We start from the raw sequence: 17846 nt of genomic DNA on the forward strand, positions 1-17846 counted from the left end.
CAGGGCTTGGGCCCTGATCCGAGATGGAGTCCCCTGACATGTGGCATCCAGCCGTCCCAGGCTCTTCCCTGAACTAAGCATACTGAGCTTGAGCTTTCGGAGTGGGTCTTGAAATCTACATTCTTTCGGTCGATAAAATATGTTCTCGTATTTTTTCCTGATTTTCCCATTAAAACCTTTGCCTAACTAAACTCCCATCCAACGGGATTTATTTCATCTCTAGGGAGATAAATCAGGGGGCAAATTTACAGCCCCGGAGGCACCTGCCTCGCTAATGGGCCCTTCATGGAGTGCATGGCCGGCGGGGGCGCGCGCAGACGGGCCGGACGCTGGCCAATGGCCTGGTCGCCAGTGCCTTCAGCCAATCAGCGCGCGCGCCGCGCCCAGGCCCCGCGGTTATCAGTGCGTCCATCCCGCGCGGCGCCGCTCCGACCTGCCCCGGAGCCGCCACCGCCTCTCCCGCCGCCCTTAGTATCCCTGCCTTCTCTCTGACCGCCGCCCATTCAGCGCAGCAGCCGTCGGTCCTCTCGCTTTCCCGTAGGGGCCGTCGGCGTTCGTTTGAAACGCGGTCCACTCGTCCCAGCGTAGCCGGCGCTCATCGGCGCCGCGCGCAAACTTCCCGAGCCGGCGGGCGGTGGCAGCGGGGCCCGGATGGGCGCCCGGGTCGGAGGCGGCGGCGCCCATGGACGCTAACCGCCCGGGTGCGTTTGTGCTGAGCAGCGCGCCTTTAGCTGCGCTGCACAACATGGCAGAGATGAAGACGTCGCTGTTCCCCTATGCGCTGCAGGGCCCGGCGGGCTTTAAGACACCCGCCCTAGGCAGCCTTGGCGCGCAGTTGCCTCTAGGCACTCCGCACGGCATCAGCGACATTCTGGGACGGCCGGTGGGCGCAGCGGGTGGCGGCCTCCTAGGAAGTCTGCCCCGTCTCAACGGGCTCGCCTCGTCTGCAGGTGTCTACTTCGGGCCCGCAGCCGCCGTGGCTCGGGGCTACCCCAAGCCGCTGGCGGAACTGCCCGGGCGCCCGCCCATCTTCTGGCCTGGGGTGGTGCAGGGCTCTCCCTGGAGGGACCCGCGACTGGCCGGCTCCGGTAAGTGGCCCGCGCGGGATTCGGTAAGGAGAGGGGTTGGGCGCCGGCCTCGGACTGCGCTCACTGGCTCTTCTTCGCAGCCCAAGCCGGCGGGGTCCTGGATAAGGATGGCAAGAAGAAACACTCGCGGCCGACTTTCTCCGGCCAGCAGATCTTCGCGCTGGAGAAGACTTTCGAGCAGACCAAGTACTTGGCAGGCCCAGAGCGCGCGCGGCTTGCCTACTCTCTGGGCATGACCGAGAGCCAAGTGAAGGTGAGCTCGAAATGGGCCGGGGTCCAGCAGTATTGAGGCGGGGCCCGGAGTCCGCGTCCTGCGAACGGCCGCCGAGCGGCGGTTCGGCTGCGGCCGGACCGCGGAAAGCGCTGGCGCCAGGCGGGTCCGGAGTGCTGGTCGGGTGAGGCGAGCCTCGGTGCCCGTCTGATGATCCTTCCCCCAACCCCCCAGGTATGGTTCCAGAATCGGCGGACCAAGTGGCGCAAGCGGCACGCGGCAGAGATGGCGTCGGCTAAAAAGAAGCAGGACTCGGATGCCGAGAAGCTGAAGGTGGGTGGCTCAGACGCGGAGGACGATGATGAGTACAACCGGCCCCTGGACCCCAACTCCGATGACGAGAAGATCACGCGGCTTCTCAAAAAGCACAAACCCTCGAACTTGGCGCTCGTTAGCCCGTGTGGTGGCAGCGCGGGGGACGCCTTGTGAGGATGCGGCCAGGCCGGAGAACCCGAGAACCGGGACTCGCGGCATGCCCCGACGCCAGCCGCCCAGCCGCAGTGTGTATATATATTTTTACAGAATAAGTTATAAAGCGGACGTTGGCGCGGCCTTGGCGTGAGGCGCGGAGTACGGGGTTTGGGCCGATCACTTTGTATAATCAATAAATTATTTAACACGTCCTCGTCGGAGCCGTGGCTCCCAAGGCTGCACATCTCGTGTTTCTTCCATACGGAGCTGGCACCAGCGGGCGGGCAGGACCCTGCAGACCCCACCTAGCCTGTTCTCTCTGTGGGCGCCAGAGACTGGCGCAGGGGGGCGCGACAGTGCTTGGTGACGACCTGGGGCCCGTGTGCGCCTTTGGTTCAGAGGTTGAGTGCCTGGTGATGGTCCCAGAGCGCACGGTGATGGCAGCTTGCAGGAGCGCAGAGGTTGTGAGACTGAGCAAGCCCGGGTCGTGGGAAGGCAGCTTCAGCCCCCTGGGAAGGGAAGGACACCGCTGCGCAGTGCTTGGAGGAGCTGGGCCAGCAGGGAACTCAGTGGAAGAGACCCCAAAGCAGGTATGATTTCTATTTTCTGTGTAGATCGTTTTTTTTTTTTTTTTTTTTTTTTTTTTTTCCTTTACACATTCGAAGGGAGACCCAAAGTTCTGCGAGGCTTGTCTCATTAAAAGCAGCTAGCACCTCACACTACACTGTTTTTCTTTTTAATGTATTTCCTTTTTCTCAACCTGGGGGAGTGTGCCCTGTTACTATGTGTCCTGGTTCAGGCCAAACCAGCACTGTCCTACCCTGGGTAGCTTCTGTCCCTGTTATTTTGTAATAATTATCTGTTTAGCCAGAATCCTAAACATTTTGGATATAATTACTAATCTCCAGCTGGGGGTAATAAGGCCTGAGGCTCTGCACCCTCCCTGGCCTCTGGCTATCAGTCTTTGACTTTCATTAGTAGAAAGCCTGGTTTTAAGCAGGGCTGCAGACATCCTGTGAATCCTGCCCAGGCACCTCACAGTCTTCAGCCTGTGTCAGCAGCCCTGACACTCACCACTGGCCTCTCAGAAGGCTGACAGGAGGGCCCTCAGCCACTTCAACCTAAAGAGCTAAATCCATAGGTAAGACCAGTGGCTCATGCCCAGGCAGCTAAGAGCTTGGTGCCCTCTCCACCCTAGGACCTTTCAGGGCTATAATTCCCTGTAGCAAAGCCCCATCTTTGGCCCCATACAAGTCCATTCCACAGCTCCACCTTAATGTAGTGGATGTTAAGTGTTAAGTGTGCAATTTCCACCTTAGCTAATCATGACAAAACTACTCTCTGTAAGGCATTGAAAAATATTTACTGGAACCATGAAAAGCCCCACGCTTTGCTTTGCCTTTTGTGCTGTGGCTTCGTCACCAAAGTTAAATGCTTCTTTTGAATCACTGACTTTCCTTAATAAGCAAGATTTTCCCCCCTTCTTAAATGGGGCAATGTGTTGTTTCTGTGTGGTTTCTCAGCCAAAGTTCAGAGCAGAGCAATGTTGATAAAGGTTTTGAGCGAAGCCAAAGAAAAGCTTTTGTTTAATTTCCACTAATAGAGTGAGGGAATGGCCTTTTCCACTACAGTAATTAAAAAAAAAAAGTCTAAGAGGTGAAAGAGGTGATTTTTCTGAGGGCTTGGTGCCCTGTGGCGGAATGGAACTCTGAAATTCCCAGAATCAGAATGGGCCAGAGCAAACCCGCACAAAGGGGGCCACTCCTGTCACTTAGCATTTCAAAGGCGAGGGAGAGGGAAGGAAGGAGACTAAGCAGCAGGAACTGTTTTCACCATGATCAATTTTATTGCTTAGGAACCGAGCAGTCACTTCCAGAGGCCTTCACGGGAAGGACCCACAGCTGGAACCCACGGACAACCGCTGCGGTCATGGCACATTGGCAAGCAGCGACCATGGCAGTCACAGACCCGACCCTGGCATCAAGGACACAGGCCGGCCTTGAGTGATTTCTAGGGAAACCGACATTAACTCGCGCCTCCGCCCCATCCAGGAACTGTAGTGTTCAGAAGTAAATCAATAAAAGCACGCTGTGTTTCCTCAGCAGGCTCCGCAGGCGCCTTCTGTGGTTCTCAGTGCTGGGTGCGAGTCCAGGCAACAGGCTGTGCCCAGCATCACCCGTCACTTTTCTGCCAGGTTTACACACAGCCCATGCTAGAAGCAATCTGTGGGAAGTGGACGAGGCTACTTCTAATTCTCCCACGAGATTATGGTTTTAATGTAGGCTACTTGGCACCATAAAACGGTAACAAAAGACAGACAAAACGGTTTACAAAATTCTTAAAAGGTACACCCAGGCTAGCTATAAACTTCACATTCAGTTCTTAATATTACACAGAAAAGGCAGAAGAGTGACAAGCTGCTAGTACAGGCAGACCGCAGGGCCCCTCGCCCTGGGCACTGGCTAGGCCTCGTCTCAGGAACAGGTGCCGACTGCTGATGGACTCGCCATTCATCTAGACTGCGGTTCTGCCTGCTCAGGACACTCGTGCACTCATACTGGAAAGTATACTCAGCATAAGTTTTGGTAAGATTTATAAATTATTTTTAAAAAGTATATATTTATATGTATTTATATATATAAAAATGGAAAGCAGCTGCAGTGTGATTCTCATGCCACGTAACATGGCAGTAGAGTCAGACCTCGGGCCTCGGGCTTGGGCACACGTGGCAGCCTGGCTGCCTGGGCTAGTGCCCGGCACACTCCTCCTGGCAGAGAGGGACGCTGGACACCTGGGGCTCTAAATGGAGAAGCTTCCTCCACAGACAATTGTTAAAAATGGAAAACTGTGAAGTCTAAAATACAGGCGCTCTGCTGTCTGTTAGAGTTTTGGCAATAGGACTGTGGCTTGATTACACCCAATATGTCTACAATGTCACGTGACAGACACGACAGTGAGGTATGTGAGGCTTTCCGGAGGTCCGGAGGCTGAAGCGAAGTGTGGGGCCGGCCGTCTAGCAGGTGAGGCTTGGGCGGTTCCGATGCAGCTGTTAGGAGGATGAGTTCGATACACTGCTACAGGGAGGCCTCTCGAGGATCCTCTCTCGGCGCTGGCACCTCTTCCCTGTAGTGGAATTAGTCATTTGTTAAAGGATCAAACACACCAGGAAAAGCTGCAGAAAGGAGAGCAAGGAGGAGCCATATTTACCACCACGTCACTGCACGACACAACACTTGTGTACATGGGCGTGAGGTTTACCTGCCCCAGGTGCGATTCGGAAGGCCAGGAACACCGGCTGCAGTGGGAGAAAAGGGGAAGGTCAGCACGCCCAGGCTGCTGCCCCCTGCTTCCTGGACTCTGGGCCCCACATCTGAGCATCTAGAACTGAGTCCAGAGGAGTAAAGGCCAGTCATGTGTACAAAGCCCAGACTGAGACAGCCAGCCTGGAGCTGGGCCATGAAAGGACCCACATAACCTCTTTGAAATGTAAGGAGGGTAGGTTCCAGATAGAACTTCCCTCTGTAGTGTAAGGAACTACAAAGGAAGGACCAAACACCAAGGACCATAGGCACCCATGACTAGCGTATGTGGTGTCCCTAGCTCAGAGCCCTTAGATAGAGAGGATGTGGACTTATCTAATTTGGCCGAGATCTGTCACCTGGCCTCAGTGTCGCTGGAGACTGGGCCACTCTGGGTTCAGGGGCAGTCTGTGTATAATCAGTGCACACCTGTCTGTGAGACGTGCATTACCACACTCTCACAGGTGTGAGCTCAGCATAGGAAGGCCAGGAGCACAGTCCCAGTGTACACTGAAGAAGCAGCTGGTCGTAACCAAGACATGATGGCTTACACACAGTGGGATTCTCTTCTGTTATGACTGATACTTTCTTCTCCTGCTTACCATCCATCCACCCATCCTTTGGTATGTTATTAAAACTAAATTAACTCAGACAAACTTTGCTTGCTTGGTAAAGCCAGTCTAAAGAAGAGGCCCCTCACTCCCTTCCCACCCACAGGGGTTCAGCCCTTGGGCCCCAGAAACACTGTACAAGTCACCTTGTGGTCTCCCATGCAGACATTAGGCCCGATGTGGTCGTAGGTGGCAACCTTCTCCTCGCTCTCTGACTGAAAGTAAACAGAGAGAGGGGGTGTGGGAAGGCTGAGGCAATCTGCGGTCCTGCCAGGAGGGACAGGAAGGGGCTTCAGGATATCCTTGGTATCGGAGAGGTTGAAGGGGGCCTTACTACATCTCAGCGTGTGGCTGGCTCTTCTGCTGAGAGGAACCCTACTTCTAGAGAAGAGGGGGGCAGATCAGCCTAGGGGGTTAGGACTCCCCCAGGCCTCCTGTGCCAGTCCACTGGTCAGCACAGAGCCCCAGGCTCTGCAATTAGTGCCACCCTGACCTTCCTTTTAAGGGCGTGTCCTTATGTGAGTAGCTCATCTGTTTCCCATTTCCCCTATTTACACTTGCTTCTGAAAGCCTGCTTTATTAACCTAGAGCATGCTGTGTAAAGCCACGTATGCATATTAATTAACTGTTCCATGAACTTCCTGCCAGACCCCTGGCTTTGGGTTGGTTTGTGTCAATGCTAATCAGTCAGTCAAGTCTGACCAGGCTGGAGTTTTATACCTGCAGCTGAAACATCTGTGGCGATAAAGTTAAAACTGACGTATCTTTAATGCAGTGGGAAGCTTAAGGTCAGATTTACTTTCCGGTATGGAAACATAACCTTCAGCACCGCATGCATGAACACTCGCCCATCTTTCAGGAGCATGTGGCCGACTCCTCGGAAGTGGGGAAGCATCCATCAAACGCTGCATGGTAAATTACAAAGGCAGCATAAATTTGTGGGTTTTCAGCTGCATAGTCTTTGGACAGATAAACAAATGACAGAGGGGCTCAGACAGGACGCAGGCACACCTCACTGAGCATTCGTCACCGAGGCTCGCAGGCACCCTGCCGCCTGGTGTTTTAGGACTCGGGAAGCAGAACAGAACATGATGAGGGCACTGGCGCATGGCATGATGGATGGTATTAGAGGCAACCTGAGGAGCTCTGGAAGTGGCTCACTGTGGGCCCACGGGAGTCCAGCCTCTGCAGGCAGAAACCCCTAGAGGCTTTATTCTCAGTGATGAAGGGCAGGGCGTGGTCTGCCACTGTGGCTCTGAAGTATGAATCTTGGGTCTAGAGACGCATCGATGTGTAGGCATGTTACCTTTCAGGAGCTGTAGATAGGCCCCACATGGCCTCGCAGGCTCTTGGCAGTCTGAAGATCACTAATTTAAGTGCGCTTATCTTAGGGACCTTACCACAAGCTCCACTTTTTATAATCTTAACTGGTGGATGACATCATTTCTTCTGTCTACCTCAGTCCCATGGAGGGGCTGAGACTGCCTAATTCTTTTAGTTCTGTCTCGAGGGAGCCAATGAGTAGGCCCAGGTCACAGATAATATAGTTTTAGGTTCCGGAGTGGGCTTTTCTCAGAGATAGCACCAAACTGGGGCACATGCCCCATTCATGAGGCTAGACGTAGAACTGTGTCAAGACTGCAGCTTCTGGCCAACATCCTTCCTCGGATCTGGCATTCCTGCCTGGAAACCCCTCTCCATGGCCAAGACCTGAACAGCATCTGTACCCAGCATGCCCTGGAGCACAGGAGTTGTGAAAAGTCTAGCATCTGAGGGACAATGGCTACCCAGTGAAGACCAGCAGAGCCTTAGGTAGAGGATGACAGACCACAGGCTGGAAAGGGGCCTTGAGGGCTGCAAGTGTGTATGTGTGTGTGGGTATGTGTGTGTGTGTGTTTCACACAGGGACAGCCTGCAGCAGCTCATGAAAATTATGATGCAATTTAGGAGCAAGGTGAAGGTGGGACTCCGTGAGGGGCTTCTCCTCCGCAGCACAGGCTGCAGCAGCAGGGAGAGCAGCAGAGCATACACAATGCCCAGCCCCCACCTCCTGACCAAGGGCCCACGCCTCAGCCTAACCATGGCTCTACCTACACTGTTCCAACCACTGCTCCTATATGAGTCTGCTCTTTTGACTGTGAGGTCTGCATGGATGGGACCGAGAGATAATTCAGACGATGACACTTTTCAAGACATGTAATTTACATATAACATCTGGGAACTGGAAAACAGGAAATCTGAAAGCCCTCCCTTCATCCAGATCCTGCTGAGTAGTTGCAAACTGTTCTTGCTTTACATAATCTGTAGGCGCTTCCATGAACCCCCACAGGAGTTCCACAGAACACCACACAATAAATTACTGTTAGACCTTGCTGTGACCAGGGTCTTTATGCTTCTAAAAAGATGACAGTGGCACCTGCCTGTACCTAAGTGCTAGCTGAGAGATGACTAAGCACCTCTCTCCCACTCATCTTACAACCATCCGAGCACTTGATGGAAGTATCCCCAGGATGGGTGGTCCCTGTCCTTGGCTAGCCCATGGCTCCCTCCTACCTTAAGAACCAGCTCCTTGGCAGACAGGGACATGAGGATGCGATCACACCAAGCAGGGCATCTCGTGTTCATGTACTGTTCTCCCTGGCTGGAGTCCTCACTGTACGGGTAGCTGTGGAGACACAGGAACAAAATGTTAACTAACTCTGGTCCCAGCAATCCTCCAAGTTCTGAAGGGAAGGGTGTGCTGCTATCCAGGAAAGAGTGCACACAGAGAGGTTTCTAGGATATATAAAGCCAAACTTGAAACCTAAGTGTTCCCATCAAAATTAATTCTCCCTGCATGTACCTGTATATTGCATGGGTCAGGCTGGCTGGTTCCTATATATACCTCTTACTCATATGGAGGCCTCTGTGCTCAAGGCCTGAGCTTGTGGAGGGGCCACCTGCCTCACAGACCAGCATCTAAGGAACCTATCAACTCACCATCTGTAAGACCCCAGTGCGCATGGCACACTTGCTGGACTGTGCTGCAGAACGAATCCCAGGCAGCCCTGGCTTGGAGATAGCCTTTCCCAGCACAGCCAGGCTCTACATGCTTTTTGGACCATAGGGCCCTCTTTCAAAGTGCACTGTGGTTTTTTTCAGGTCAGTTCCAGAGCGTCATGCTCATTTGTTTCTGCTGACCTGGCCCCACCCCCACTGCCCTCGAAAAGCTGAGGCGCTAGGACTTCTCCAGACCTCAACCCTCTAAAGCTGCCAGATGCCATGTGATGTGTGTGTCCTTCACAGAGACCATGGCTTGTGACCCATGTTTCTCGTAGGATTATCACTTTACTTGATTAAAGTTACCTCAAATTAGGCTAAAAAACAGTCTGTGTAATTCATTCAAGTAACACTGTCACTTTAAAGAATAAAAAATCTCCCAGGCTTTCTTTTTCAGAAAAAGCAAATGTCCAACGGCCAATTCCATTTCTGTACACTACAGTGACAGTGACCTTGTTCAAGTGCTCCTCAGTCTACACAATGGGTTGTGAGTCAGAGGGAGGATCTCACCGTGAGCACGCACGCTGGCATGCCCACTCTTGAGCAGTGTTGTGAACGGCAAGATGGAACCACATGGTCTTCCTGGCAGGAGGTCACCTGTTCTCAGTCCCTGTACTGCTTTTAACACTGGACACACAGCTCAGCCAAGGCATTAGCATTGTGGGCAACTTAGCCCCAGGAGCACGCATATCACAGAAGGAGGCTCACTGAGAACACACCAAGGATGACTCCTGATCCTCCTGCCTCTCCTTCCCAACTGTTGGGACTGCAAGGGGGCATCAGCATGCTTTGTTCTCTTACAAGTCACAATCTCATATCGGACAACAGCTCTGACACAGTTCCCAACCACAGGTCACTGTCCCTGGACACCCTGATGTCTTGGAGACCTTGTTGGATGCTCTATGGCTAGCCCAGGTACAGTGTCTAGTGGAAATACTGAGCTCTGGGTCTGGGGATTATTGGTGACTTCCCAGTGAGTCTGTAGATATGGGAGTTCTGCCTCCCAGGCACAGTGAATATGAGGAGAGCTTGTGTAGACCTATGAAGCCAGGACCATTAAGAGGTAAGGAAGAGCCCTCTGTCAGCAGGGGTGGGACCTGTAGTCACTGGCTAGACTAGGCTCCTCCATGAGTTACAGAAAAGAAAAGCTAGAGAGACAGAGATTGTGCATCACCTAATACTGCCTACACTTAAGTTCTGGGGTTCCATGTTCCCTTGGCTCCTATGGGTCTCAGGGCAAACTCTAGCCGCTGCAACAGGCAATAACTTCAGCTCCATAGCCTGAGGTGCTCTCCAATACGCAAAATACAAAAGCAGATGTTCTGATCCAGGTAGGCCTGGGAGGCCAACGTGGGGTTTTTAGCCATTCCACCTTCTCAGGGGCTTCTCAGCTGAATGTAAGGCCTGCATGTGGCTGATTGATGCTGGCAGGTTTGTGCACGCAGACTTATCTGGAAGCAAACCCAAAAGGGCGGGGGGAGGCAGGACAAACCAGCCCTATCTCACCTCTCTACAGCTCCTGGAATATTCGTCATAATTAATTGCAGTGCTGATAAAATTAACAATTGTCCACCTGTGCTGCCTCCACGCTGCCTTCCTTCCTATTTGCCCCTCACAGTCTGTCAGGATGTGGGCAGTGGCCCTTTGCTGGCTGTTTGCTTGCAGTTTGGCTCATGTGACAAGGCTAGGCTCAAGATCTGGGCAGGCAAGGCTTGGATAGTGTTGCCATGGCCCCCATGACCACACTGTGGGAAGCACAAAGCCTGTTGTGTTTGAAAGTCCTAGGGTACAGGCCTAGGGTGAGAGGCAGAGGAAGCCAGTGTGATTCATGCCTTTGCTTCAATTCTTGGCCCTTCTTGGACCATGAAAACAAGCTAAAGAAAGTCTTTAGGTAGCACTGAGGCAGTCCTCAGAAAAGGGAGAGCAGAAGGGTTGAACCACCCCACCCCCACCCCCCGCCGCTATGCCAGGCAGGGGGCCTCTCTGCTTCCACCTAGCAGAAGGTTACCTGTTCTCAGTCCCTGCACTGCTTTTAAAGTTGAATACACAGCACAGCAAAGGCATCAGCATCAAGGACAACTTAGCCCTGGCCCATGTGTATCACAAAAGGAGTCTCACTGAGGACACATCTACATGTACAGAGGTCTGGAGACACAATGAACAGATTCTGGGTTTCAAAGATACCAGCTGCTATTAAATGTCTGAAAAGGGAGGGTAGGTGAGACCACAGCCAAAGAAAATGAATGGGGCATCTCGGATCATGGCAATCCTGAGATGCTTAAGTAGAAGGCCCTAGCAGCTGAGGTGCCCAGGAATGTCCTGGTGGCTGGAGGTCTGAAGCTGGCGCCTGCCCCAGCTCCCTTTGCTATGGTTTTAGGAGCAGCTTGCTCATGATGGTTGTAGAGGACCACAGCTTGCAGGCATGGACTCTCTGTCTACTGGTTCACTTACTGTCCCCACACTGCATGGACTCTGTACAACCAGGACCCAGTGATCGACCAGCCCCTGGCTTCCTTGCTCCCTGACTGTGTTCCAAGCCATAAATATGAGTCCTGTTTCTGGATTTTTGGCAAATGTGGTCAATGCTACTTGCAATGTTGAACTTACTGGAGGTGAAACAACCATGATATGAACATACGTGTTCTTTAAAAACATTGACCTTATGCTATTTGTTCACTGAGAGTGGTGCTTTTCCCATCCAGTGTTCTCTGAGTGAGTACCCCAAAATCTTCTGATCTGTATAGCACTTGAACTGCCCTTTCTAAGTTAGCTTTGATTTGGGCAAAGTGTACACGGGACAGAAATTCATCAGAAGACCCCACTGAAGGTGGAAAATAGCAAGCTGGTACGTCAGTAGGTCTGGCTGGTAGTGGCGTGCACACAGGATCTCCTCGAAGAGTCCACTTTATGTTGGCTTGCTTATACAAACTTTGACTGCGGATGTGTTCTCAGGGCTTTTGTACTCCGAATGTCCATTCCACAACTGAGTAGAATTTTGGTTACTGCTGCTTTGGGGTTACTTACTGGAGGGGGATCTTCAATCCTCCCAAGATCCAGGAGGTAAAACTGCTCATAACGGCACCAAGAGACAATGGTTTACGGGGTGCTGTTAGGCACTGATGAGGCCAAGATTTCTCTGGTGAAAGCAGAGGTGCTCGGAGAAGAACCAGGCACTGCTCTGTGTCACCATCCTTGGTGGCAGACTCTCAGCTAGGGAGATGCCTGGGCACAGTAAATACTTACGTTCCCAAACCCCAGTCCTGGGAAACATGGTTTCTGGGGGGAAAGGTGTGAGATACAAGCACCCAGGCACTTTGTGCCCCAGGTCAGGCAGGGGGCATCTCAGGCCACTGCTGCACAGCAGTCCTACTGTGCAGCTGTCCATGTTTGGGCAGTGCCACTCCTGAAGTAGGCTGACAGAGTCTTCTCAAAAAGAGGTGTCTTTCTGGGATTGGTTGTGATGATGTTTGTGGTCAAGCACAAAATTCACATGTCCAGTGGGCTGGACAGCCCTCCCCTGTGAGGACATGTCTGCTGAGGTCAGTGCATTCTGATGTAGTACCACGTGCTCTGGAGTAATGTCTAAACCAGCATCTAAAGCAGGCTGCCACCACACACTATGGGCCAGGTCCACTCAGAGCCCAGAGTATTCTCAATACAGCACTGTGGTGAGGAGCTACAAGTCAGCAGAGAGAAAAGCAAAGTTCCCATGGGGGGGGCGGGGGGGGCAGGGCTTCTCCCTATGCACCTGTCACTTGTCTAGTTGAACTTTTTTTTTTTTTTTTAAGATTTATTTATTTATTATATGTAAGTACACTGTAGCAGTCTTCAGACACTCCAGAAGAGGGCGCCAGATCTCGTTACGGATGGTTGTGAGCCACCATGTGGTTGCTGGGATTTGAACTCTGGACCGTCGGAAGAGCAGTCAGGTGCTCTTACCCACTGAGCCATCTCACCAGCCCCCTAGTTGAACTTCTAAGTAAAATTTTAAATGTGGGAGGTTGCTGTTCTCTTTTATATTAGTTTTATTTAGAAAATAATTTTTTCATTACAATGCTACTTAGTTAACATGTAATGAGTTTATTATTATTATTATTATCATTATTATTATTATTTTAAAACAAAGGAATAGGGACCAGGGAAATCAGCATGTACTTGCCACCAAGACTGGTAGCCTGAGTTTGGCCTGCACACACACACACACCCCCACACACTACACACCCACACACACCTACATATTTTTGTGCATACAACATGCCTAAAGCTAATCTCTCTCTCTCTCTCTCTCTCTCTCTCTCTCTCTCTCTCTCTCTCTCTCTCTCTCTCTCTCTCTCTCTCTCATCTTGAGACAGGGTCTCACTATGTCACTGTGTAGCATTGGCTGTCTAGAGCTCCCTGTGTAGACCTTTGAGGCCACAAACTCATTCCTCTGCTTCTTAACTACAGGGATTAATGGTGTGCACCATCATACCAGCCCAAGACTATCTATTTATTATAGTCTAAGAGTGTCTCCAGTACTTACGAGGTCACACACTGCCACTTCAACCCCCAGCTCCTTCCAGCTTACACTCTTGCTTATTCCTTCTGTACTGGAATGGCTCTCCAAACCACACATGACAACACAACAGGGACTATGAATTGTTTGGTGGTTTTAGGTGCTTTGAGACAGGGTCTCTATGTATACTCCAGGATGGCTTCCACCTCCTGATCATCCTAAGTAGCTGAGATTACAGTCATGTGCCACCACTCTCAGCTTGCCAGCTTGAAAACACAGTGGAGCCAAATGGAGAAGGAGCATCAGTGCTTCCTGGGCAGTCAGGGATGTCACCAGTGTCTCAGGAGGTGGTAGTGGAGGACACTGTTGTGCATCCTGAGTTGTGAGGGCAGGCCTCAAGAGCCTTTTGTTGAAGCCCATGACAAAGATGCATGCTATAACTGGAGAAGAGGCCAAAGACATCTCAGAAAGTGGACCTGACCATACACTGGCTGGAGCGGTTCAGTTTGGACGACTCCCCTTTCCCCCATCTTGGGAACCTGAATGCTGTTTCTAGATAAAGGGGAGTATCCATTACAACATCCCCTGACATCCAGGATGCCACCTTCTTTAAAGGCCACTTTCCTTACAACATCCCCTGACATCCAGGATGCCACCTTCTTTAAAGGCCACTTTCCTTACAACATCCCCTGTGGTGAGTCACATAACAAACTCAGTTTTGAAATAAGATTATGGTCACCTCAGGCGCACTCTGGCACTCTTTGCTGTACTAACCAACCTCCCACAGGGGCTACTCCTGGGTACTGTGCTGCAACACACCCCTCGATAGACATCTCTGAATGCATGGATGGTTCACACACTCTTTCCTGTTTGTGCGAAAGATTCTGCCTTTAAAATCCACTGCTGCCTCTGTTCCTTACTCAGGGGAGCTTATCCTGACAAGCAGGCTGGAGGGAACGGACCTTCAGAGGCCTTCAAGATCTCCTTCCCTGAAGGTTTATACTAAGCCCCGGATGCTGGGGTCATCATGCAGGGCTTCTTGATAACACAATATTCAACTGACTAAAACACGCCAGTGTGTGAAGAGGCTTCAGATTGGTGAGAAAGTGGCACCTGTTCCTGACAGGTGGGGAAAGCAGCTCCTTTGGCTGCCATGTGGGTCATGGGCTCTCTCTTCATTGCTAAGGTTTAGACTACTCTGGATTTTCAGCCTAGTTGAGTGAGTCCTGCTCCATAACTTTGGTGTGCAGATGACTTTCAACACTGTAACATTGAGAGAAAAAAAATCTCAAGACAAATGCTAACTTCAGTCCACAAGTCTTGAGGGGCAGGCATGTCCTCATCCCACTGTGGGCCCTGTGCCTCTTAGCTCTTGGCCATATGGGTCCCATTTCTACCAATACCCATGATTCACTGGGGCTATTCCGAGTGCCTAAGAGACACATGAGGGTCAGAATAGGTCCCTCAATATTTGACAGGATGTACTTAAAAAGTCATTTTGTTGCTTGTCACTGTGGTAGAGGTTCTGCTGGTTAGCACTGGGCTGTGCTGCAGGGCCATGTACTCCAGTCAGAGTCTCATGAGGTAACCTCCTTGAGTCCTGCTGCTTGGAGCCAGTATGTAAGTATCCAGTAGCTTGGCCTGGGCACCAAACAGATGTCTGGGAGTTACTAGGTCCTGCGGCTCCTGTTTCTCCATCCCTGAAACTCTATCCAGCTCCCTCACCTTAGTCTCCTAGGTCAGGGGGTTATGGGTTGGCAGCTGAGAAGGAAGCCTAGGTCTGTGCAGGAGTGGGTCTTCCCACTGCCATGCTTGATCACATACAGTTGGCACAGAGCTGGGGTGGCAATAGCAGAGAGGATAAAAGCTGGCTGGTTCTCAAGACACATTGGACGTAGGACTCTCATTCTGAGGAAAAGATCCCTGGTATTTCCTACCAGAACAGGCACCGGCAGCATGACCAAGTGAACAGAATAGCTCAGTTGGTTGCAAAGTCCCCTCACCACTTTAGGTCATAAGACTTGGAATCTGACATAGCCACAGGGCTGGGGAGAGGAACACCCACAGCCACTGAAGCTTATGCCTGCAACAATCCCTTATCCTTAGGAGCCTCCTTCTGTACACTGCTAGGAGGAGGATGCAAAGGCCAAGAGGCAAAGCACAGCTGCAGAGGATGATGGGTAAATCTTGAAGTTTGGTCCACCACACAACACACATTGCTTTCTGTTAGGCCTTTGGCCTTCCTTTCCACCCCAGAACACCGAGGCCTGGCTGTCTGAAGGGAACCCGGGCTGTTGTTGCGGATATCAAGATTCCTGGAGCACCACAGCGCAATGCCTCAGAGCTCTCCCGGGAAGCCGCGTGACAGGGACTCTGAAGACTCTGGTTTGGTTTGTTTCACATTGGGAAGAGGTCTTTAAAACATAGAATCATTTATTACTCATAGTTAATTCCTTTCTTCAGGCCATGGAAATGGTATAGGGAGAAATAATTCATACACATGGGTGCACACATGGAGACAGATGTACAGAATACAAGTACACATATGCACACAGACATGCAAACATGCTATGGTGACATACACAGGTGCTTATGTACACAGGGCGCATACATGCAGACATGTGTGCACATACTCATGTTTTTAGATACACGTATACACACATGCATGCGGATGCATACACCAGCGCTGACACACAGGCACACCTGAGGAGGTCGCTGGGAAGGCTGCCTGCTTCAGCAGGTGCAGGGCCCCTTACCTGGGGGGGAATGAGATGTCCAGTTCATACAGTCTGTCCTTAAAGACAGACAACTCCTTGTCAAATTCCAAGAGCTAAAGAAAAAGAAAGAAGAGAACAGAATCACTTGTTTTCCTCACTAGAAGACGGGGTCCGTGTGTACCTGGGTTGTGTGCAAATTCCTAAAAGTCAGTATGACAGCCATCCAGTGTGATCTAACCCTGCTCAGAGACCAAGATCCACTGCCACCAAGACTCAGGTCACCAGCCTGTCTTTACCACCCAGCTGCCTCTGCTGTGAGAAGTGCAAGGACAGAGCTTAGCTGCCTGGCTCTGCTCACAGGAGACACGGGAAGACTCCCCGAGAAGCACGCATCCCCTGCATGGGGCCCGGCAGTCCTTTCCATGGAGAGGGAAAACGACCAGTGCTGAGAGTGGTCCTCAGAGCGAGCAAGGGCAACCCAGCACACTACAACTGCAGCCAAGTCTGCACACTGCTGCGAGCGAGCAACATTCACTTCCTCAGACACAGGAGGCGGCAGACAGCCGGGCTCCCTCAGGAGGCTTCCATCAGAGTACTGTGCCTGCTGCAAGGAGAGGTCCCACCAGCCATGACTGTCCAGTCACCATGAACACCCTGTGGGATACTATCCATTAATCATGTCCTACCCCACAGCTGTGCGTAGCCGTGGCATCGCACTGGGGCTCCCCTTAAAACCACACCGTGTCTTCATCTCTTCCTTCCTCCTCATCCATCATTCTTGAATGTGCAATTACCAGCATGTGTATACTGTAATTACTTGTGTGCCAGCCTGCTTCCTGCCTACTGGTGTGGGTCTCCTGCCTGTGTGCCTTCTCAGAGCTGCCTTCATCAGATCAGCACCAGGCTGGGCGCCACTCCTATCAACCAGAGTGACTTTGAACTGGTTAAGGATCAAGTCAAAGGCAGCTGAAATCCCCCCTGAGGTGATGCTGTTTATGGGAGAGGAGAAAGGGGTAAGCCATCACTCCAGACAGTCCCCTTGTTTAATGTCATAACCTCAGAGCCATGCGGTGGCATACTGGATATTCACAGACTCAAGCCAGAGGTCCTCAGACCCTGGCTGGCGTGGCTCCAACACTGGCTTCTTTCTGTCTGGTACTACTTTGATGAACAAAAGAGGAAGATACATGTTTGCGTAGAGCTGTCATCTGTGTGAGTCAGGAGCCAGTGTCCCCCACAGGTCTAGGTAGAAGCCTGAGGCAGCTCAAAGTTAGAAAGTACCACAAGAAACAGGTGCACTGGACCAAAGCCCAGAGGCAACTGCTAACTGCAGTTTTAGGAAAGCGTGGGTGGAGCATAGCATCCCACTCTCCTAGATATCTTTTCTCCATGTTTACTGTGGACTTGTAAGGAGGACACGCAACCTTGTGGGATCTTCTGAGTGGCCTCTTGAGGGGCCACTTCTCTTCTCTTCTCTTCAAAAATGACCAACTGCTTCTGCCTGCTGTGGTTCTGGACAGCCTACTGCCTCCCATGAGTTATATGCCAACTTCTTCAGGCTAGTGTAGGATTCCCTCTTCTTATTTGAAACAATGCTGTTTTACTCAGCATCTGAATTCTCAATGCTTCCTGCTCAGGATTCACTGCTTCCTGATCTGCAGACAGGTGTGAACACAGGCAGGTGGTGGCCAGTGGGATGTGGCCCTCTGTCCACCCACCCTGCCCCATATCGCCTGCTACATCTCTTAAGTTGCAGTGCTGCTCTGGGTCACACGTCCTCCTATTCCCCAGTTTGCAAACTTTGTCTTCACTCAGCCTTGGTATGCATATGTTAATTTCAGCAACTATAATTCTAGAGGCTCTGTATGTCCTCAGCTATCAGGCTTTTTCATGGGTCTTCTGTGCCTTTGTCTAT

The 17846-nt window shown here is 51.6% G+C and overlaps 2 protein-coding genes across 4 annotated transcripts in view; one reads left to right on the top strand and one right to left on the bottom strand.

Annotated features, from left to right (window-relative positions):
• The first annotated feature begins 424 nt into the window (after window positions 1-424).
• Nkx6-2 (NK6 homeobox 2) lies at window positions 425-2109 on the top strand. The gene is made up of 3 exons (XM_021167529.3): window positions 425-1088; window positions 1169-1341; window positions 1534-2109. The coding sequence occupies exons 1-3, from the start codon at window positions 683-685 to the stop codon at window positions 1786-1788; spliced, it is 834 nt and encodes a 277-aa protein (XP_021023188.1). The 5' UTR covers window positions 425-682; the 3' UTR covers window positions 1789-2109.
• A 1485-nt stretch (window positions 2110-3594) lies between these two features.
• Window positions 3595-17846, bottom strand: part of Inpp5a (inositol polyphosphate-5-phosphatase A) — a 193567-nt gene continuing 179315 nt past the window's right edge. For all 3 annotated transcript variants that reach the window (XM_021167525.3, XM_021167526.3, XM_029479152.1), the window contains 5 exons: window positions 15971-16044; window positions 8234-8345; window positions 5827-5895; window positions 4978-5065; window positions 3595-4893 (listed from right to left, as the gene is read on the bottom strand). In XM_021167525.3, the coding sequence (XP_021023184.1) occupies window positions 4985-5065; window positions 5827-5895; window positions 8234-8345; window positions 15971-16044 (336 nt within the window). In that variant the 3' untranslated portion in view covers window positions 3595-4893; window positions 4978-4984. The remainder of the gene's footprint in view (window positions 4894-4977; window positions 5066-5826; window positions 5896-8233; window positions 8346-15970; window positions 16045-17846) is intronic.

This window comes from Mus caroli, unplaced genomic scaffold (genome assembly GCF_978045245.1).
Source record: "Mus caroli unplaced genomic scaffold, Mus_caroli_1 scaffold_8, whole genome shotgun sequence".
Taxonomy (NCBI): domain Eukaryota; kingdom Metazoa; phylum Chordata; class Mammalia; order Rodentia; family Muridae; genus Mus; species Mus caroli.

Excerpts from the sequence above, each read along its gene's own strand:
- Nkx6-2 (XM_021167529.3), top strand. The coding sequence starts at position 683 with ATGGACGCTAACCGCCCGGGTGCGTTTGTGCTGAGCAGCGCGCCTTTA. Across the intron at positions 1,089-1,168 it reads CCCGCGACTGGCCGGCTCCG|CCCAAGCCGGCGGGGTCCTG; the intron begins GTAAGTGGCCCG and ends TCTTCTTCGCAG. Across the intron at positions 1,342-1,533 it reads TGACCGAGAGCCAAGTGAAG|GTATGGTTCCAGAATCGGCG; the intron begins GTGAGCTCGAAA and ends CCAACCCCCCAG.